At 37.9% G+C, this 23,997-nt stretch overlaps 1 protein-coding gene across 1 annotated transcript in view; it reads left to right on the plus strand.

Annotated features, from left to right (window-relative positions):
• Positions 1-23,997, plus strand: part of dock2-like (dedicator of cytokinesis protein 2) — a 93,256-nt gene that overhangs the window by 58,450 nt on the left and 10,809 nt on the right. Inside the window, exons 27-35 of the mRNA XM_072395699.1 lie at positions 15,627-15,725; positions 15,830-15,924; positions 16,998-17,076; positions 17,242-17,342; positions 17,625-17,683; positions 19,070-19,218; positions 19,489-19,574; positions 19,815-19,971; positions 21,367-21,407. Coding sequence (XP_072251800.1) covers positions 15,627-15,725; positions 15,830-15,924; positions 16,998-17,076; positions 17,242-17,342; positions 17,625-17,683; positions 19,070-19,218; positions 19,489-19,574; positions 19,815-19,971; positions 21,367-21,407 — 866 coding nt within the window. The remainder of the gene's footprint in view (positions 1-15,626; positions 15,726-15,829; positions 15,925-16,997; positions 17,077-17,241; positions 17,343-17,624; positions 17,684-19,069; positions 19,219-19,488; positions 19,575-19,814; positions 19,972-21,366; positions 21,408-23,997) is intronic.

Genomic DNA, 23,997 nt, shown 5'->3' on the forward strand with positions numbered 1-23,997 from the left:
TAAAATCACACACTGACTGCAATGTAATTACAGTATCTATAAGAAAGGTTCAAGATTCAGTCTCTTCGAGTTCAAGGAGAACTGAATCTTGAACCTGTCTTATAGATATTGTAATGTGCAATGAGAAACAAAATAGCTGTTTTTGCTAAATGGTGAAGGATCACTGCAGAGATACTTGTTGTATAAGGTCAAGAGTGAAAAATCCCAATATTCTTTTCAGTTAAAAAGAATGTGATTGTTTACCTACTGCATTAGCTTAAGAGTCCATGAGATTACCAACATTGACATCGAAAGCTAGTAAATGTTGACTCAAAGGCTACAGAAAATATAACTGTGCGTCAGCTCAGTGGTTCAGAAAGTTTTAGAAGTTAAATCAAAGCAGTAGTTACAAATCAGCCCTCACCCTTGGACAACAGGTAACTCAACCTTACTGTGATGACTTCTACTCTAATAGTTCATATGGATTCAGAATCAGAGTCATGCACACATTCACATTCACTGGTCTGTCTTGAATTACAGGGACTCATTTAGAAACCTGCTGTCCCTAAGCTGCTTTTACAGCATGAGCAGAATAACAATAGACATGTAAGTCCTTTTAGTTTCCTTTTCTTTGGCAGTAAAAGGAATTGAAATTGTCAGACTCCGTGGAATTTCAGTTTTCATTTAAGCGCATTAAAAATTAAAACTGAATGAAAACACTTTATTATGCAGGTTGGCGTGCACATCAGCAGCACTAGAGAACTCGGATATTCAGACTATACTCAGTCTGCATCCCATATCATGTGGTCTGCGTCTTGCATGTGCAGCATTCTCTATTCTAAATGTTGAACAGCGCTGTGTGCTTGCTGCTTCACAGTGCGGCTCATGAGCTTAATTCACAGTGGTGCTTTGAGTGTAAGGTTTTTGCAGCAAGCGCTCCATATCAAGATTTTTGTGTCTGTGCCACTTTTTATTAGCGGGTTTGGCTGCCTATGAAAGATTTACAAGGCTACAGAGATGTCACCCTTTGGTTTATGGGTTAGCTATGAAGTCTTGATTTTTTTTTTTGATTAGGCTGTTATTATCTTGGGTTTGCAGGCGAAACTTATATGCTAAAGTCAACTATCTTTTTGTTCCAAGCTCTAAACCTACTTACTTTTGCTGAAAATGTTGGGCTCTTAAATATGTTGGTATGTAGACAATAAGTAGGAAGTGCCCCACACACTTTTGCACTGGCTTAATTTTTCTCTCCCAGAAGTTTCCATTTCCATTTTGGGTCAGAGATCGCCACATTTCCTGGAAGCTAGCAAGAGCTTGTAAATTATGACTGGCCAGTGGCAGCTGAAAATTCTTGATTATTTACAATGAAAAAAGTCATAATTGCTGTTGTGATGTGGACCACATAGGTCTTGAGGCAGAGTACATCATTATGTCAATGATTAGGTGTGTTTTTTTACCCCATTTAAAGCCAGAGGTAGCCACTGGGTAGATAAGAAAAATATGTTGTTTGCAAAAATCAAATTGCAGGTGATAATATTTTTATGGAGAAAAACATACAGTGAAAGAGGAGAGGAGAGTGTGAGCCTTTGTTTAGTTGATCATTGGAGAAAGTGTAGACTGCAGATGGGTTTGCATATACCAGATTGTGTGTGTGATTTTAGGAGTTGTCAAGCACTTTGTTTTGTGATTGAGACTAAGGCAGATGAAGGCAATTATACCACAGCCTAATTCCAAGCATTTGTCTCTTCATCTGCGGGTGCACCAGAAACACCTGATATAACAAAGTTTCTTTCTCTCTGCAGTCGTTCTCTGTGTGTGAGCATCTCTGTTTTTGTCAGTCTCAGGTCTCACACTTCACCTCTGACCTGCAGCCTGCCAGGCAGAAAGTAACACCATGTCCTCAGAAATCCCTTTCACACCTCTTTCGATCTCAGTCTTTCTACCCCATTCTCTTTCTCTCTCTCTTTTTTAGTCTTTCCCCCTCATTTCAATTCTATTGGATGACTTTGTCCTTTCATCACTTTTTCATTGCTACCTGTGTTTATTTTAGCACTTCTCCACACACCTCCTCCTTTTCCTTCTCTGTCATGCTGTCTTTGACATGTTGTGTTTTTCTATACCCTCCCACTACCCCAAGCTGTGCAAAATGAATGGGAAGGAGAAGGGAAGGAAACTCAGCTGTGGGATGAAGGCAAGGCGCCTAGATAAATGAACATGGCAGACAACTGAGGTGCTAAAAGGTGTGATGACGGAGAAGACTCACAGACATGATTTAATTATTGCATGATCATGCATGTTGGTTTGCATTATGTATGTCAAAATAGGATGTAAAACCCTGCACTTTGACAGAAAGTTTATATATCCTAATATGTGTGATGGGGAATATTAAATGATAATGACAGAATACAACAGGAGAGAGATGCATGGAGAGAAAGACAACAGAGGGGAAGGAAAATACCTAAGATCTGCTTGTCAGAAATCAATACACACTTCAAGTATGTTTGAACATCTGTCACAATGCACACAAACACACATTCACGCACACCCACACAAACACACACACACAGCCTTTAAACACAACAGGGAATTTCTTGCCAGTGTGTAGCTTTTATGACATCTGTTTATACAGGTAATCAGTTTAATGTACCAGTTGGCAGGTTTTGGTTGTTAAAGAATCGTCTCCAACTCAGGCAGTCTAAGTAAAGCCTTGTGTGTGCATGTGTGTGTGAGTGCACACCCACGCCTTTGCAGTGGTAACAGAGCATTGAATGCTCCAGCGAATCGAGTCCCCTGTCGTTTCAAGGTGAGCCTCATTTTTCAACTGCCGATTGACGGCCTGTGTGTGTGTGTGTGTCTGTGGGTGTGTGTTAGGGTGACTGAGACTTGCTTTACTGCTCTGTAATCACACTTCTTCTCCCAGTAACTATCTCTCACCCACTCACCGCCAGAACAGAACAAACACACGACTTTATTGGCCCTTTGAGACAGGGCACACACTGAATTTTTGGTTATGCTATCAATTTTTTTGTTCCTCTCTTATCTGTACTGGAAGCAACAGAAGCCAACTCTGCTATTTTAATCTCAGCTATGTATAAAGCTGTGAACTTGTTCTTATTAGCACAAATGCTCAGATTTGATAAAGTGTTGGAAACTTCCTGCAGTCCTTGTACTTGACATAATGACACTTGGCAATTGCTCTATTACTTTTGAAATTTTGCACAACAAGCTCACACGTTTAATGTTTCTAGTAATATAACAAATCACAAAATCAGACATGATTTTCAACCTTGCATGGACATTGGAGACTTCAAAGTGATGCCAGTGCTGGTGGCCACAGACTTCTCCTAATATAAGTTGGAGTGTGAGCTGTTTTTCTTTCTTTTTGAGGTGATTGATGAGTCAAAAAGACTTCTGATACAGCCTGCCGATAAGCTGTCTGACAAGTCAGTTGGTCTGTTCAGCTAAGTAGGAGTACACAACACAATATTCTACCCAAGCTCCCTAATATATTAGCTGTAACTTGAAGTCAATTTTGTTTACTTAATTTAAGACAATATATTGCAACATTTAACACCAGTGTTCTTTGGCGTGAGTTCCTTTCCCCCTTAATAGAGCACCAGCTCTGCTTGGTGGACATTTTTGTAAGATATTCAAAAATGTAGGATGTTCCAAACCTTTTGGGGAACTTTTCTCAGTCCTTTAATGGATTTAGCCTGACTCTCTGTCTTTTGTCTCTTCATATGTTCCCTGACTGTAGTGAGACCAGGCCTCTGAGGGGATAACATTTTATATTGGAGGACTCCTTATTCATCCTGTCACTTCAAGGAGCAGTGTGTGGGATTTAGTTACAGCTAGTAGCAAGGTAATAGATGACAACCAACTGAACACCCCCCATCCAAACCCTGTCCTTCCAAGCATAAAGGAAAAACTTAAGTGGACATGAAAAATGTTAGAAGGCCCTCTTTAGGGTCAGTGTTTGTTTTGGGTTTCTATAGAAAATGTGGTAGTGGGAGACCTGTGCTGCCTGTTGGGGCTTTTCCTAAAGTAACTGAGCTCGACAGTTCTAATTATGATCCTACAATAATGAAAACATACCTATGAATAGTTTAGTGCCTTTTTGTCTTCCTAAATCTCACACACTGGAGGTATGAAATAGTTCTTTAGAATCTGGTTATATGTGTGGGCACACTGTGTGTGTGTGTGTGTGTGTGTGTAATACTTGTATTTATTTTTGCTGGTAGTGAATAATGTATGTGTGCTGCACTGCAGATGTAAAACATGTATGCACAGCATCCTGTGTCTGTATCTTTGCCTTTATTTCTAATATAGGATACTGATGTATTTTTTTCCTAAGTGTTGTGGCATAGCATTTATCGCTGCCTCATAGGGGCACAAATCCAGTAATGATCATTGGAGGGAAAAACAAAAAGAAAAACAACAGAAGCTGGCTCAGCTTTATTCTGAGTCTGTTTGTTGTGCATTTTAAATGACTGCAACTGTATTGTTCAAAGACAGTGCACTTTAATCAGCCATTTGAGCTGAGAGCCAGACACCACAAAGGCTACTGTTCAATTTGCAAAAGCCAAATAACTCAGCCAGCTGAGATAATAGTTAAAGGCAGACTGTTTGTGAAACACTTATAGTAAGACACTAAAATGTTCTCTCAAAAAACACTCAAGGCTCTTACGACAAACTATTGAGGTGCTCAAGAAAAGCCCAACATGAAAAATCTCAATGGGTGTTCAAAGACAAACTCAAATCCCAACAACTTTACAAACAACTAAATAGTCTTAAATGCCTCTGCTCTCATGCAGCTTGTGCGCTTATTCATTGTGAATCTACTTTGGACCAACTGCTCTGTGCCCTTTGATTTGTTTAAGTGCGTGTTTGTGTTTTTGTACAAGTTTGGACTCAGTGATGTTCAAAAGTGGAACATAAAATAACCAGATGCTAATGGGGCAGACTAATCCATACCTCTGTCAGAGAAACTCATTAGAATATGTTGATATCAGTACTGTGCGATAGGAAAATTAAAGGAGTTATTTTGCGGTTGTATTTTGCATACATTAAGACTACATAAACAAATTATAAGTAATTGCTGTTTTTTTTCTTATAAAAGATTCCCTTTAGTAGAGGGAAGGAAGAGAGGGGGAAGTACCTGATTTGTTTAATGCTCCATGTCTGAACATCACAGTGAATCAGTCATAGACTTGCTTAAACTTGCCTAACAGCCCCAGTCGTGCATTTCTAATCAAAATGCATGATGGCAGAAACTGCTAAAAAGAAAGAAAAAAAAATCCAACTCATGGGGATATGAATTGTTAATGAGATTTTAGCTTTTTTTACTTGAGACCGTAAATAGGACATTAACTACATCGATGTTATATTGTGGTCAGAGCGCTGTCAGAGACCCCTAAAAAAGCAAACAAACAAAAAAAGAAATGACTTACTTGGTTGTATGGTGTAAGCTTATTTACAACCAGTTATGCACCCATAACAAGCAGAAAGGTCCATATAGAAAAAGAGACCATTATTGAGCCTATTGGTAGACAAATGTGTGTGTTGTGCTGGTTGAGCAACAGAGCAGAGAAGCCTATAAAAAAACTCAATACTGATTTGCAATTTGCTTCCAAATGTTTGATAAAAAGAGATAAACATGATAAAGTGGAAAGCTTGTTCCAGTGAGCTAACAGAAGAAACAATGTGCCTGAGTTGGGGACACACTTCAAATGCATGGCCACACTAACATTTTATCAGTGTGGCTAATAGGGCGTGATGGGTGGGTTTTGTACGCTACCCTCTGCTCTCTTTAAGTAATTTTTTTTCATTCATCTCCTCATTCCATCCTTCCTTTTCACCTATCTTCATCTTGATTACTCCCTGTCTTCTCTCTATACTTTTCCATCACCTCATCTTTATCTTTTCTGTCCTATCACTCATCCTCTCAACACGTCCATCTCGCCTCTCTATCATTTACCCTCAGCCTATTTCTCCTCCTCTTATCATTCCATCCTGCTGTCCCTGCCGTCCCATTTCGCTCTTCTTCATCCATCTTTCTCCTCCTCCTCCGACTTTCCTGTCCTTTTGTCATTCTCCGCATCTCATCTCTCTTTCATCACTTGCTCACACTCTGTCTAGTTAGAAGAGCAGCTTAAGTGTCAGTGACACGCACACCCACACTAACAAATGCATCTGCAGGCACAGACACCTTTCTTCTGATTCTTCATCTTGTCTTCCTGTCTATCCTCCTTTAGCGTCTAATTGCTCTTTCCTTCCACCATTGTACTTATCTGTCACTCTCTGGAAAAAATGACTGGACTGAGAGGAAATGCAGCTTAATGTTATAACCTATGTATTGATTAGGTTACGCTACTCTGTAATTTGCATGAAATCCCATTCCAATTAGCTCTTAGTACACTGCAGTTGTTTCCAATATGTGCCCTGTCATTTTTGTACTTATTTGTTTATAGATGGATTCAAATGTTCTGGTTCTTTCGTGGAGATTTGGTGTTACTCATTTAAGTTAAAGAATGAAATAGTGTCTTCATTATATGAAAATAAAGCAATAGTATGTCAAAAAAATAAATAAATCAAGAATCAATAAAGCACTTTCATGGAAAAATTATTGGAAGCTTTATGGATGGTTGTTTAATCCTCAGTCAGAGTCCAACCATCTTTCAGTGGTTTTATTCTGCACTATTCTTTCATCTAATAGTGAAAAGAGAAAAAAATGCCTACTTATTCTGTTGCATCACCATCAACAGTAAATTGATCTGGCTAATTTTGTGGCATCACACACAAAGTGCTGTTTGTGTCTTACTTCATACAGTGTATATACTGATTAGGTATATAAAGTATATGTCTGTTTTTATTGGTAACTTAATTGATATTTTCCCATTGTAGTGGCAGTTCATAAATGGTCAAGTTTTTATTGCTTTTTTATTTATGCTGAAAATGTATGATGGATACAACCGCTTTTCTTGTAAGTGAGGCTTTTAAACAAAATGAACATAAAATTACTTTACAGACATCTATTTTAAGTCATCTTTAAGGTGATGAAGGAACAAGATTAGATTTTATTCTATTCTAACCCAGTGAATTCAATCACAAATTACAAGAAATAACTGTGTAATCTATATTGATAACTTATAACAATTCAAAAGTAGTCTGGTAAAACCCTGCTAATACACTAAAACAAATTAATACCACACCTACAGACTTGATTGTTACAGTATTTCATTAACTTGGGGGGGGGGGGTGACACTTTTGTGATGTGCAAAAGTCTACTTATAACGTTTCAGAGCTTCATGAGTTGGAAAGACTTTAATTACCTCATTAAAGATAACCTTCTTTAAGGAATGTTGTGAAGAAATTACATAGCTAAATTTTGAGGATCGAGAAAACTTTCAGCTAGAACTATGCACCTGCGAAGCATAAAGAGAAAGCAAAATGTACGCATGGCAGGAAAAGACCTGCCAGAGGGCTTTGCTGGCATCGGAGTAACAATGCACTGTTCCATTCTGTATCAGTGATGCAGAGGGAAACTGTCCCTTCAACCTCATTACAAAAGCCAACATTTCTAGCACACAAAGAAACATCTGAATGAGCCTCTCATTTTGGAGGCAAGTCCTGTGTACATGTGAATTTCAAATTGAGCTGTTTGGCTGTAATCAACAAATGTTTACTTGGAGAGAAATAGGAGCAGCATTTGATGAAAAGAACACCTTGACTGCTATTAAACATGGCTAAAGATATATTGAGTTTTAGGGTTCTGCTGAACCCTGTGGCAGAGAAAAGTCTGCACAGGTAAACAGAATATCTGCAAAATCTGGATATTAATGCCACCCATGCAGTGAAGAAACTGACAGCAGTTTAAAAAAAACTAAAACTACATTATTTTTCCATTCAGCTTTTGACATATAGGTGCAAAGGAAGGACTGCGCTATGTGGTAGTGTAACACACTCAAACATATGCACAGGCTGTTATTTCAAATTAGAATCTGACTTTACTGATGATGTTACATAGAGGTTAAGTGCACAGTCAAAACCCTGCAATTAGATATATGAGATGATGGGGACTTGCTTTTTGGCTCATTAAGAAAGACACGACCCCTAATGTAACTAGGTAACCAGATTCAGGTCGCCACACGAGAAGTAATACGGGGACCAAACACACACAACCATGTTCAGGTGTAGCATTACTGTATAAGAGATATTTTTAAAGCTATGCTAGCTGCCCTGACGACCACTTCAACGGCTTTTGATAACAGTTGGTCAGCAGACACAGACACACGAGCATTTGGAATCCTTGTTAAAAGCACTAATTGTCATTAATGTTGCGTAATAGATCACAGAGGATAATTCCCCACTGAGCACACAGACACACACTTTACACAAATGCCCACTGATGCATTCATATGCATCAAATCCTCCTGTGACAGATGGATGGGATTTCGCACCTGTCACACACACATATACAATGAGTCTGTGCTCGATGTTGATGATGTTATCGCATTACTTCTTGAACAAAAACACACAAAAGCACAGCTTTAGTGACGAAGAAATATACAAACAAGGCGAGCTATCCATTTTTTCTCTCCCTCTATGTTAAATTGTGCAGTCATGAGGTTTAATCTGACCTTATGTCTGGTATTGCAGTTGCTTCCAAACAGTCATAGTTACACCTATTAAAAAAAACAAAAAAAAAACAGCCTGTGTCTTTAATCTTGAATGATCTGCCTTAAAAGATAAAGTACTAGCCATGGGCTATGAGTCTGGGAACATTCCTCAGAGGGTCATTATAGAGCAAGAAGAAAACATTGTAAGCTTCTATGCTCTTACTTCCTTACACACACTACACAGCTGGTTATTTACCAGCTGTCTTTTCTTTTGCTTTCTCAGTCACTTACCTTTTCTCATCCTCCTCTTTGGTTCACATGCTTTTCCTCTCCCTGGTTCTTGGTGTGGCTCTCCAGTGTCGGGTAGTCCTTTAGTCGTCAGCTGCGCTCCCCTCCGACTCTTTACCGCTCTCTATCTCTCCCCGTCTCATTCTGTCGCTGCTGATCCTCGCATGCTACCGGAGCCCGGTGATCCTCCCTCCCCCTCTCACTCACTCTCCCTCTCATTTTCCCTTTCCTTGATCGATCTTTATCTCTGTTTCTATCTACTGCAATTTTTTCATTAACTCTCACAAATCACTGAAATACCTTCACACTGTTGTTGTCTTCCACTGTCTCCCCCCGTGACTCACTTTTTTCTCTGTTTCAGTCTCCATATTGGTGGCTTATCCCTGTTTGCCCTGGTTTAAGCATCAATGCTTGTGTATGTGCCTACATTGACCCTGGCATAGCAGCATAGAAGTGTCAGCTTCTGGGAGTCGAGCCAGGACGCAAACATACACTGTTATAAACGCACGCTCTTGCTCAGTCAATTACTTTATTTATATCTTTGCATTTCTGTGTAAAAACAGTTTACTATTGCTCAATTACTAACTCTCTTGTCTCATCTGTTTGCTTCGTCTTCCCATGTGGCTTCACCTCACTCTCCTCTCAGTCACTGTCCTCCCTCCTCCGTCCCACTTTAGCCTGGTCTTCCTATTCTGTCGTCTTCTTTCATCTTCATTCCTCACACTCACCTCATCCTCTGTGTCTGGTTGTGCCGCCACTCATCCTGCTTCAGTCTCATTGTCTTTTGCCCATTTATTTCAGCTGGGATTGATTGATTTCTCTCTTGTAACAAAATAGGCGGGTGGATACATTGAAAAGACAATAAAATTAAACACGATTTTACATCAGGTTTTAATCATTCCAAATGATGAATACTTTTTCTTCTCAGCATGGCAGAAATTCTGTGATTGCTAATTAATTTCCTCATTTGTCATGCATCAGCAAAGAGAACATATTTTAGAGTGAATTCAGTCTTTAGAGATATGGGTTTATTACGACATACTGGCAACACTTATCCACTTTAGGGACTTTCTTTTTGTATTGTCCTTGTTTACTTCAATTTTCAGTTATGACAGTCTGTGAGATGTGTGTTTGAACTGTGGTTGAACATCTAAAGTAATCTTTGAATTTGTGTGTTAATGTTTCCTGAAAGTTTTTTTGATGCAGCATCCTCATGAATGTCCCTTCTGACCCCTCCCCCAACTAAGAGTAACCGGTGATATATGCGCCACAGCACAGTGGTTGACTCACCTTGTGTTTGGTTTCGATTGACCTCGAGTGAGACAAAGAAATTGATGCGTATATAATATATATATATATATACATATATATATGCTTGTTGCAGTGTAGATTTTTTACCCTACATTGCATAATATACATGTGCTTAGCAACACGTAAGCTTTGATAACACCTCAGATAATTGTGTATTATCAAATTTTTATGACAATTGATTAGCAGTAAATCGTTTTTTGGAATGGAGGATGAGAAAAGAAGTAATGTCATTGCTGAGGAAAAGAGGGAGAAGAAAAAATATAGGGAAACTTCCTGATTTTATTTTGTTGCATCTTTGTCTTCCCCACCCCCCGTTGTTCTGTTCACCTTGAACTCCCTCCCTCCCTCCATACCTCCCTTAGCCTTGTCTTCCCTGCAAGTATCACATGCTAGTGCCTTCTTGTACTTGACTAGGAAGCAGAAGGGTGAGGACACACTGATCTGTTCTCTGATAGACCTTTATGCCACACAAGCCACCTATCTCTCTGCCTCAGACAAACACACAGACACATCGACGCACGCAACAGCTCTAATTACATCTCCCCACAAGCCTGTGTGTACCTTTAACCCCCCTCTACGGTCTGGGCTTTTCACCTTAGCCCTTAGGTGTTGGTAAAACGCTTGTGTGTGTGTATATATATGTGTGTGTAACATGAGTGAGCAAGAGTCGGTGAGGGAATGCTGCAGGCATCCCAGTAAGACGATGTTTTTTTTAGATATTCTCTTTAAGAAAATAATAAAAAATCACAGTTGAGAGCAGCGTAATGATTTTCAACCTCAAGGGATGCCACAAATGGAAGGAAAAAGGGAAAATAGGATGAGGAGAGTAGAGGCAGAACACAGACCTAACTTAAGTGCTGTGTTAAAGGCATCAATAGTCCTGATGTGGAATTATTTGAATGGATCGCCGGTGTCTTTTACCTTCTGCTTTAAATTAAAACTAATTTCGTTATGTGTTTGGTTCTATTTTGCTGGGTAAAGGCTTCCTGTTTGTGTTTTATTTGCCAATTCTCCAAAGAACGCCTCAGGCATTTGCAATGTTATAAAAGGTTGAGAAATTAAAAGAAGATGCCAAAATAGTCAGTCTGTACCTGGTGGATTACTTGATCCGCTGTTCCACAGGGATGAGTGACGGGTTTGTTCGTGTCTGAAACATTTTTTTTAGGGTTAATTTAGCAGATTAAATGTGGACAGAAGTGTTTAAATTTAGGCTTTCACAGTTAATGCTTTAATGCTCTGTCTTAATTTTAAATTAATGACATTTAAATTACTTTTAACGGCATCGATCATGTTTGATAGTTGATCCTGCTGGGTTTCTCTTGGGGATAAGGAACTTTAAGCAGAGAATTTTAAAATGGTGATGAAAACTTTTGAAAAAGGGTCAATGCAAACTTTGTTTTTGTAAAGCATTTATAAGCAGTCAAATGCAGTTTTTGTTCACTATAGGTTTCTGATGCTACACCCTTTATCTGACCAAAACCGCAGCTTTTTAGTGTTTAAATAAATTTCACTTATTGTATATTTTTGTTCTGTTGTTACTTACTCATAACTGACTAATAGTTTGTGGTGCAGCTGTAGAATATGTTCAATGATTGGAAATATTTTCTTAAAAATATCTATAGAATCAAACAGATAAATCAGATGTACTATAATACGTGTAAAAATATAAGTCTGTGGCTTTAAATGAACTGATCAGTCTAAATTAAACTTTGCTTTATTTTGAGCACAGGCTCATTAAGGACTAATGAGGAGTGAGTAAAGAATGCCCAATGTGTGGTTAGCTGGGCTGTTCTCGCTTCTTGCCTTTTTATAAATGAAAAACTCACTTGTGATTTTACAAAATGACTGATGTGTTTATTTTTGATTTTATTTTAATGACTATAAGCGGCCAGATGATGCCAGCTGGACTTAACTGTTTATTGTAGCTCAACATTAGAAGTACATGAGCTAAAACCATCTGTTGGAGGTGATGATTGCGAACTGCAGTCTACACAAATATATCTGCTGTCACTGTCCATGAGAGCACTTGATTTGATTCTTCCTTCCCAGCAACAGCAGCATCCCACAATGTATAGTCAGTCATTCGATTACATGCTGTGAAAGCGTCTTCATGCAAACTGATTCTGAATATGTTGTTTCATCTCTATTTTGCAAAGTCTGTGACCTTTTCTCTCACGCAATCCTGAGACCAAACATTTAATTTCAATCATATTGCAGGTTAGAGTACACTAAAGTAAAAATAATCACTGTTTTTTTTTTTCTTTAATTCAGCATATTTTTCTCTGGCGCTGACTGAAAATTGCAGCCTCTTGATTTCTACTGTGAAAAGGTTGAAGTTGGTTTTACTTCCCATGAAGCGGGCTTTTAACATGAAACTCTCCTTTTGAAGCAACATAGAAACTGCAGCTTTAAATCTATTATGAATAACCCTAACTAGAGAGAGTTGATGGAAAGTAAATGAAGGAGAGAGGACAAAAAGAGAAAAAATACCCAGCATCTGTGTCCTGTTATGTCAGTAATCTCATGTTGTGTAAGGCTGCTGCCTCAACACGCTCTGAACTTCCTGTCTGGGTGATATGCATGATAGTTTTATTGATATACACCACGTCAGTATGCTGTCCACACTTTTTAGCATTTCTTTCAATGTGTTAATGAAACACATCCATGCGAGAAGGCACAAACAGTTCGGCCCCTTGAGCATCTCTGCTGTGTTTAGATGGTGTTAAAGGTGATTTTGAGGTCTTCAGAGACCAAGTAGGGCAATATGACATGTGACCTACACTTCACAACACAAACATGCACAGATACGCAAGTGCAGTGAACATAAAACCAGAAAGTACTTAGCTGGAGAGTAATTCTGGTAAGTGACTGAGTGTGTGGGTGGGTTTTTAATCCTATTACTGTTCAGCCATTGCACACTAAAGAGGCAAAGATGGAGGAGAGAGACGGGGTCAGGTAATTGTGCTGCTCAGTGCTTTCTATTGCCGTCTGCTACCTGGGGGTGGAAGACATAAATTTGTGTAATTACGTCATTTAAACTCCTACTACCATGTCAGTAAAGCTGTCATTTGCACTGTTTTTGACATGAATGTTTCCTTTTCAATGTCAGGAGTTAATTTTAAAGATGTGAGTTGTTTCTTAGGTGTCCCTCAGCTTTATTTGAAAGGGAATCAGGCAGGGAGAAAGGAAAAAGAGATGAATTAATGCGAATATGCAGATAGGATCTGGTGTCACTACACTGCAGTGACTACACTCACTAAACTGAGTTTGTGGAGGAATGATTTATTTATGAACTGAACTCAAACACACATCCTGAAACAAGCTGTAGTCATGCCCACTCATGTGTTTATGAACTTTTTGGTGCTAGTGAAAACAGTTTGCATGTATACGTCTGATGTAATATTTTCTGTAAAAAAAAAAAAAAAAAAACGTTTTTGTTTTCATACATGAGTGAAATATTGTCTTTGCCCACTACAATTAAATCAAGCACAAACACACACCCTGCTCATTTTGAGGAGATGAAAGCTGTCACCACATCAGATGTCATTCATCTTTCATCTTCTGTTAGTCATCCATCATCCCATCGTCTCTGTCTCATGTTTCCCTTTTCTGCTACCAACTCCAGAGGAAGATTTCACTCAAACTCTGACTTGCAGAAATACCACTACATCTGCTATGTTCCTTGTAACAGATCAGTTAACTGTCTGTAGACTTGAAAAGGAGAGCACAGCAGAGGAAAGGATCAGAAAACACTCGTGAAAAAAACGGCACATAAAACAAACTACAAACAAAATATCACTGAGGTTTTCTATGTCTGACTCCGACTGATGTCCAAAATATACCATAACTGCTGCCAGAGGAACTGGGATGAATGACATGTTTCTTTGCTGATTATGCATAAAATTGAAAATAGCAAAGGAAAAATGCCCAATAATGTTTTATAGTTCATTTTCTTTTTCAGTTTTTTTTTTTTCTTTTCCTCCCAGTGATTTCTTCAAGCTTCAAAAGCTCCATTTTAGGTTAACAGCGTGCATCTAGAGTAAGGGCTCGAAATCCACAGGACAAAACGATGAGAAAACAGCATCAGTCTAGTTTGAGGAGCATATAAAGAGTGACAAGAATTTTGAAGTCTGTCATTGTGGCTGTAGGGGATAGGATTGTGCGTCTGTAATACACGCAAACTGTTTTCTGTCTTTCTTTGTTCATTCATGACATAAATTGTTTATGTTCTTTTAGGTCAGGGTAGCTCAGTTTTTGTCCTTTTATTTCTTTTTTGCTTCCTCTACTTTGAGCCCGTCTCAGCATCATGTGAAAAGATTTGATCTAAAATTTCAATGAATTTTATTTTTTCTTTTTGTTTCAGCCCAAAGATATTTTTCTCCAACATAAGTAGTTTCACACATATTTGTAAATTTAGTTTAAACTTTTTGCCATGGCCTATCGAGTCTGTCTTACTCTCAGGAGTCATTGCGGTGATTGCATCTTTTTCCTTTTCATCTTTCTTTCACTCTCTTTCATCTTCTACAAACTCTCCATATTTAGTCTTTGTGTGCTTTTGTGTACTCTCCTTGGGCCATACGCATAGTCAAGTGCTCGTAATTAGTAGTTGATGCCTAATTAAAATCTGAAGACAGAAATCCTGCAGTAAATTAATTTTGATTTAAAAAAAACAATTTTCCCTAAAGCTCAATATCTTGTCATTTGAAATTATATTGATGATACGTTTATATTTCTATAAGATATCACACCGTTTATTGGATCTGCCAATTTGCAGCTATGAAATGACCATATCTCCCACTTTACACCATCGCATCATTGATTTTTTTTTCTAAATCATTCTCCCTTCTTCTCTTTTACTCTGCCTCATATGTGAAATAATCTTCCTTTTGTCTTTTCAGAGATGAAATTAAAGAAGTTACCGGTTCGAAAGTTTACCTTTTACAGCTTGCTGTGAACTCTAAAAGCTTGCAGAAAATATTTTTTTAAATCTCACCTTACTACAATATGAACTAATGAACATAATAGAGAAACTGTAGAGGCTACTACTCCTCCTGGCAATGGTTCTGTTTGTTTATAGCAATTATGATAATTTGTATAACACTGTGGTTTCAACCAATTGGCACATAAAGCATGTTGAAAAATAACACTAGAAATAGCATATTTTTGCTGCTGAGAGTGCTATTCTTTTGTTCCAAGTCCTGCTGGCAACACGTGATGATGACATTTTTGGACTGCAATAGTAATGAATAGTAATAATTGGTAAACTCTGCCAAGTGACAGAACTATTTAGAGGGTGTCTTTGAAATGTTTTTTTTTTTGCTACATTGGATGTGATGCTCCAACAAGTTTTTCCTTAGGTCTTTGGCTTGAGATACATAGCACATGACAAAAGTAACACTGCTTCCTTTTCTTCTCTCTTTACTTCTGTAGTCAAGAGTTGTCTCCTGCATGACAGCTATCCTCAGTCAGATGGGTGATCGTCATTATGATACATACATAGAAACCTTCACTGGAACCTCTGATCTAGTGGTGAGTGGACTAGCATGCTTGCAGATTTCTGACAACTCAAGATACACAAAACTCATAAACAGAATTAATTTTTTAACAATTTTGCTCCTCCCTTGTTCTCTCAGGACTTCCTCATGGAGTCCTTTCTACTTTTCAAGGACCTTATTGGGAAACATGTGTATCCCTCTGACTGGATGGCCATGATCATGGTGCAGAACAGGTGCGATACCGCAAGCAAATCAACACTCGCACGTACACAGAGAACCGCAGTTTGCAGCGGTCACTAGGCCTAGTGTGGCTTGCTGGTGGCCATACAAGGCTTGGTGTTGCATTTTAAAGGATTGTCAGAATTCAAAGGAACTTGTTCATCGTGGCAAACAAACGCAAGGATGAGTAAGAGATAGCAAAGCCGAGATCAAGGCTGCAGTGATGAAATGGCTGATGTGACAAATGTGTCTGTGTGTTGAGCTGACAGAGCGAAAGCTATCAGGGATTTTTTTGTGGCGAAAGCCAGAGGGAACGATAAAGCTGTGTCCGAGGGAAAAACCAATTGATAAAAGTGAAAGAAAAGTAGAGGAAAAGACAGGCTGATAAGAAGTCTGCAGACAGGGGGCTGGGAAGAGATGTGCAAATGTAGGGAGAATGTACCACTAAATAGGAAATGAATGAGGGGAATGAGCTGGAGATGGTCATTTGGCTCTGGATAATGATTATAGATTGGCAATATTTTAGCCGAGAGAGATTGGAACAGCTTTGCTCCTTAAGTTAGATAATTATATAGAATCACATCTCACAGCTATACACCTGTGCTCTTTGTTAAATGGTATCTTGTTTTGATAATTTGTGTACATGTACAGTTGTGGCACGTCCCATAAGTATTTTTTTCTAGATTTTTTGTTATTGCATCTTTCATCAGTAGGAGTTAATATTGGGGCCATGTAAAAAAAAAAAAAAAAAAATCTTAAGCGGTATGTTGAGAATGAAGTCAAATTGTTGGGGATAAAGTCAACTCCTTTTCCATATTATTCACAGTGGTAGATAATCGAGAAAGTTTAAAATCTATTCTCAGCATTTTGTCCTGATTCAAGAAATAAATGCAAGAAAAAAATGTGTATTTCTTCCTTTTACTGGGACTCGCATCTCAACTGTATTTTTTTTTAAATACACTCTAAAAGAAAAATAATAATGTAATCCTAATATTATACATCTGCAATAAAACAGCAACATAAGAACATTTGCTACTTGTTTGGCATCTTTTTATGCAAAATGTATCTGCTTGTCTCTCCCCATTAGAGTGTTCCTGAGAGCCATCAATACCTATGCCGACACTATGAACCAAAAGTTCCTCAATAACGATGACTTTGAAGTACAGGTAAGTGTATTTTGTATGCAGTACTTCTGAACCACATGCCATATAAATGGCATCTGTGTTATTTTTCCAGCATAAATTAAATTGATCATTATTTATTTAAAAAAACATTTTTTTGATTAAGTCCTCTGCTATCCCTCTCTTTCATCACGCTCCTGCTCTCTGTAGCTCTGGAATAACTACTTCCACTTGGCGGTGGCGTTTATTACGCAGGAGTCTCTGCAGCTTCAGCATTTCTCACCAACAAAGAGGAACAAGATTCTGATCAAGTGAGAGTACATCCATTTCATTTTCCCTAATTAACCACAACAATTCTTCCTCCACGTGGATGTAACTACCTATTAAAACATTGTATCACCTGTAGTCTGACATCCAATTATGGTGAAGCAGAGGAATGCAGCATTATCTTCCCTTAGGGCTTGTTCTGTTTCAGAAGGTTGAAAGATCATTGCTGATTAGATGATTATTCTCAAATTAAGGAGGTGGTTTCTTGTTGTGTCTCTGTTTCTGTTTTTTTCCTCTTGTACTCTTTCTCAAACATTTTTTCCCAGATATGGAGATATGAGAAGGCTCATTGGCTTTGCTATACGTGATATCTGGTACAAACTAGGTGAGAAAAGCCAGTTTGTTGAGTGCACTATGGATGTTTGTCTTACTCTTCAGAATGTCTTTACTTTGTGATACAACTATAAGTTTGTAGATTTTTTTTTTTTTTTGTACCGACAGATATTACAAAATCTTCAGTAACTAAGCACTATGTTGCATAGATGCGAGTGTAATATATCATTCTGTAAATAACATTTGTAGCAGTCATAGAAAGCTGTAAGTAGAAAAACAGAGGGATGTATTTTGCTGATAGAAAGAAAAAAAACATCAGCTGGTCTGTGTTCTGTGCACATTGAACTGAGGAGTTACTGACAGAGACAGGGGAGTGGTGTGTCAATAAAGGACTGTACTTTAGTTTGTATATTTCTCTCTTCAGCAAGTTATAAAGCCTTTTAAGTAAAGAAAAAAAATAAGAGTAACATCTGCTGCCCTGAACTCAAAGTCATACTGTATATGACTAACCTGCAAACAAAAATGGCGATTGGTGCAATATTTAACTGTTAATAGAACTTCTGTCAGTTTAATGTCCCATTAAATCAATCACACGTATAATGTTGTCTATCAGTTAACATATCATATTCCCAAATTAATGCATCAAGTGTGCTGTTAGCTTGGATTGCTTATGATAGTTTGGTATGTGAGTGAGATGAAACATACTGGTTTAACCACTAAAACTTGATTAAAAAAGGTGTAGAGAGGTACTTTAGCAGTCTATGCTCTTAGAACTTTTTTTTTCTTTATCAACATTAGTACATGTAAATCTGTAAGACGCACCAATCTTATGTTTTTGGGTTTTGATCCAGCCGAGTACCTGAACTTAGTTAGCTGCTGATACGGATAAATTCTGATACCTGAGCTCCTTTTCTATACTTTTGTTACTTTTCTATAATTTCCTAAGATCTAAATTAAGACCATCCTTTATTTTCTTTTGCAGCAGAGAAATAACAAAGTTACAGCAAAAAGAAAGACAGCAAGCACAACATAAAAAGTCACATAAAGAAAAAGAAGTTAATGAAAAAATAATTTGACATAAGCAACAGAAAAATCTACAAACAAGCACTGGATAACTAATTGATATAATTGATGGTTAACAAATGATTGACAAATTCCACAACAACATTTTGGCTATAAGCTTAAACTTCCACGAGTGTCGGCATCATGCTATGAAGTCTGGATCCATATTTCTCTCAGAACTTGGATTGGTGACATTAGTCCAATATCTGATCTGTGAATGACATCAGTATTATAGTAAAAGTATTTTTCCAATATCAGCCCAATATCGATGTCGGATCTATTCCAACTCTGTAAATCTCTTTAAGCTGAATTAAGTGAAAAACATGTAAATGAACATAATGTGGGATTGTTGTGCGCATCTGTATGTTTCTTGCAGGCAGTCATAAGATCTGCTTTATCCCTGGCATGGTGGGTCCCATCTTGGAGATGACTTTGATCCCTGATGAGGAGTTGAGAAGAGCCACCATTCCCATCTTCTTTGACATGATCACCTGTGAAAATGCACAGTTTGGGAACTTCCAGAAGGTGCATACATACAGTTTAATGACAGACATACTATATGCGTATTCACATGTTTCTGTATATTTGGTGAAATACCTTAAAAGACAGACACCTATATCACTGCTGTGGAAACGTGCACTAATAAAGAACTGCGCATAAAAGTAAAAATGACACCTTAATTAAAATTGCATGAAGGGTTTCTCCTTCTACTGCTCCTCTCTTTTGTTTTTTCCACTTCCAATTTGTTGACCACTTGCTTCATATCTCCCGCCCTGCTTTTTTTCTTTTGTGTAGTTTGAGAATGAGATCATTCTGAAGTTGGACCACGAGGTGGAAGGAGGAGGAGGAGACGAACGATACATGCAACTGCTAGAGACCATGTAGGCCTAAGTATTAGAGTATAACATGTCACATTATGTCAAAAATGATTCGATCTTGAATATTTTATATGCGTGGCTTTCCAGTTTTCTAAGAAGTGGTTTCCCTCCTGACTATCTAGAATGTAAAATGAACACTATTCGCTGGTCTCACTGCGATGACACATCAACACACAACATCTCTGAATGTAAACTACTATCAGATGTCGCTGATAATTAAGCTTTGGAATGCTTGTCTGCCAGCTTGCTGGACTGTGCTGCCGAGAAACCCACGCTGAAGCCACAGGTGCAGCACTTTGTATCCTTGGTGAAGGGTCTCCTCATTCGTCTCCTTGACTACCGCACTGTGATGAGCGATGACAGCCGCAACAACCGCATGAGCTGCACTGTCAATCTTCTGGTAGGTCAAACCCTCTTTGAAAACAGCAGTCGCCTGGCAGAGTTGCTTTTGCCTTGGTCTTTAAAGACTTGAAGGTGTCATAAACTTTACACAGTATGTCGCCTCCCATATGCGAAATGTGTTTGAGTGGACTGCCTAAAGGAGCAGCAAACATTGAATCTTACTGAATTATTCAAAATCTCCTTGATGCTTCCAATCTGTGTGCCTAATTGCAGATTTGCTTTTATTAACTAACTTTATGATTCGTGTACTGTACTTTGTAGCAAAGCAAAAAAGTGCTGATTTCAGAAATGAGTGCAAACATCAACACACAACAACAACAAATTGATTGGTAATTAATTACTAATTAAGTAACATTTCGACATCAAAGGAAACAAACTGATTGAAGAGTTTACTGTGAAACATTGATCATATGTCACGTCTTTTGTTCCAATGTCTTTACGTTCATTTTCCACAAATTTATCTGTGTGCTGATTGGTCTAAAGATTCTTCTTCATCTCTGGTCTCTGACTATTTACAATTGGTTGCATCAGCTTCTGTCTGTTTCACATCCTCTCTTTTATGTGATCTCCTAATCAGATTCTCCCCCTTGATATTCTCAGAGTTAGAAGTGGATCCCAACTACCCACCATATGATCATTTTCACAGCAGATTTAATCCTTTGATTTTTGGATTTTTTTTATTATCTGTGATTCGATTGTTTAGAGGGTTAGTTCATGAATAATGGTGACGTGTTTTGTTATTTTTTTTTGTTTTGGTAAAAGGCTAAAATCACAATTGTTTTTTTTATTTTACAATATTTCATTTTTTTCGGAAAATCCATTCAAAGTGATCATATAGTTCTTCTTTAGAACATATTCGATTGTACTGCATGTTTGCAAAAGATGTGCCGATTTGCGGATATAAAAGCATCCCTTCCTTCTCTTGATGAACTATTTATACAGCATCAGTGCCGTCAATGATATATCATACACTTGCAAAAAAATAAAAAATTAATTGAATGACTAAGACATCATCCAAACAGAAAATTCAGTATCCAACTCGTACTATGAAAAAAAGCTTGTTTTTTCCCCACACTGTTGGTGTGTGTCTGTTTTGCTGGTTATGCCAGGCGGGGTTACATCAGTTTGTTTCTCTCCTCTGTTCTCTGTAGATATCAATAAACTTAATCAAACTGGGAATACTGTGCAAACGCACATGAACACACTTCCACACATTAACTCACACAGGCCACAAGAAGCACGCAGGAAAAAAAACGCATACTGTAAGGCACCAGTGTGACAAACACTCAGACACATAAATGCTGACTTACAAAACTTACAGTTACTGCGGGTCTTAAAAGTGATATTAGATATATCTGTCATGCTAACCCAACCTCTCCTTTTGTTGTTGCAGAACTTTTACAAGGACATCAATCGTGAAGCAATGTACATCAGGTATCTGCACTATATGCTGGATTTGACATGACATGTCTTTAAATGGTGTACATCTGTGCTGTATGTGCATGCATGGATATGCATGTCTGGATGTGTGCTCTTGTGTGTCTCCGGCTCTATAATCTGACGGGGGATTATATGAGTTCCACTGAATTAATGTCAAAATCCACAGGATCAGATGGTGGTCTGACCACAGAGAGAACAGAGGAAAAACGTGATGAGTAAGAGGGAGAGAGAGATGAAAATACAGGATGCTAGCAAGAGAGAGACAGAAAGAGAAACTGGAAATGAGGAAAGACAGATGCTGTCAGGTCCCTCGATTTTTTTCAGGGTGTGACTTTTAAACAAATTAGTTATCTCTGCAGGTGAATTTAAGCTTGAGCCAGTGGATGACTAACTGATGCTGTCAGCTCTTTTCAAAATACAATAATATTTAGCTGGCTAATTAGTCGTTTTAGTTTAATTCAGATAAACAGCTGATGCCAGTGTTAGATGTATGCATGAAAATTCAGTATCTGATCTTATAATAAATGCACACAGCTAACTATGATGTGGCCCAGTGTATGAACAATGCTACATTACATCATCAGATTCATTTTTTTACTGACCAGTTTTTAAACTAACCCAATGCTGATTGGGACAGCAACCCATGTGCAAACCAACAACATTATCAGTGCAATGATTTCATCATTTATGGCTCACAAGATGATTAAAATATTCAAAGACTTTTTGGCAGAGATGCCACAAGACCAAAAAAAGCAGTACTGAATGGCCATCATCTTCAGGCTCTCAGGCAGTGCTGCATTAAAAAAGAAACACATTTATGTTGCTGAAATCACTGCATGAGCCCAAGAACATCTCTGAAAAATATGTTGAGTAAACAAACCAGGGACAAGAACATTTATAAACTCTGCTGTGCAATAAAAGCACAACTAATCGCAATGAGGCTGAGTTAATTTATGATTGACTGAGGTGAAGTGGAAAACAACCCCATGGTCTGAGCAATCAGAAATTGGAAATCATGGATGCTATTGTTAGGGAGGAGTGACCACGCACAGCTTAAAAGGCAGCATCAGTTGTGGAATGGTATGAATGTGCTTTAGTGTACATTGTGAGGACAACTTGCACATTTATTATGGCAACATTGTTGGAGGTTTTGGAGCAACAGACTATATCATTTAAAAAAAAAAACAGTAGATGCAAGACAGTTATAAACATTTCTCTGTCGTAATTAAAAAAAAAAAGGAAAAAACTTTGCTGATACCACATACACTATTTTAGTTGGATTATAGGCTTAAGATCATTTATAAATGATCGCATAAATTCTTAAGAGCATTTTGCACCATTTGTTTTTGGAAACGTTTGTTGTATGTTGTGTCTTAACTGTACTGTAGAATAAACCTTTGATACCTGCAGAGTATAGGGGAATGAAAAGCTTCCTCTTGCTAAATTTGGCTTTTAAAAACCGTGTCAGTTCTGGGAGGACTGGTCCAGGCGGAAGGAAGGAGGACAGAGGTGTAGGAGGGGTGAAGAGGGAGAGGACGATCGGGGAAGAAAGGAAAAAAGGAGAACAAATTAGAGAGACATAGACAGCTGCAAGTTTGGAGAGATGAAGGTTCTAATAGACTTTATAGAGTTTTTACTTTTTTTATTTACACAAATGCTAACTAGACTTTCATATATAAAAGATATTGTAAACAAATCCTCAGACTGAAATTCATTAGAGCTGAAAGGGATAGAAAATGAGGCTTTAAAAAAAGAATATAGTAAATCAACTGTTGATCTTCTTACGAAAACTGATAGAGGATTGCTTATTCAGAAGCACCAACACGCCATTGCTTTTCTACTTTGTCATAGAAGCTTAATAAACAAAGCCTAGCCTCTAGCCACGGGGCAAACATTTCTTCTCCAGTCAAAAGACTGATACAACAGAAATACAGAAAGTAAAAGCAGGAGCAGACTCTCCTGTTGCCATTTTCTTTCCTGAATGGATTTGATGCTCAACCTGCATTTTCATGCCTTCATGAAAAATATATATTGCTGTACACTTTGAATTTTAACACTGTTTTAAATGCATAATTCATTCCTTGCAAAAACTAATGAAACCAAGCTTCTTCATTTTACAATATTTCAAACAATTACTTCAACAATTAAATGCCATGACTTGAATCATGTAGGTACAATGAAATAACACACACACACACACACACACACACACACGCCTATACTTTGTAATATAGACAAAGTATTTTTTTAAATGTTCGATAGTACAAACGGATTAATTTTACTGAAAATGCAATGGATATAAGAAATAAGATAATCAGTGTCAATGTAATTTAAAACTTCTTTCAGTCCCATCATGTTATTATGTCTTAGTTGTGATTCTGGTCTTGTGTGCTCCTGTACGTGGATCACTGCTTGCATACTTGCGATACATGTGACCTACACGCCATGTTCATGTCTTTTATATTCCAGGGTTACCATCCGTTTCAATTCATCCACTGATGAATATAAGAGCTTGTTAAACTTGATCAAGAGATTTTATCGTGGTATAACAGATGGTCAAACATTTCTACTTTTTTTTTTTTTT

This window comes from Leuresthes tenuis, unplaced genomic scaffold (genome assembly GCF_036924035.1).
Source record: "Leuresthes tenuis unplaced genomic scaffold, fLeuTen1.0.hap1 SCAF_11, whole genome shotgun sequence".
NCBI classification, from domain to species: domain Eukaryota; kingdom Metazoa; phylum Chordata; class Actinopteri; order Atheriniformes; family Atherinopsidae; genus Leuresthes; species Leuresthes tenuis.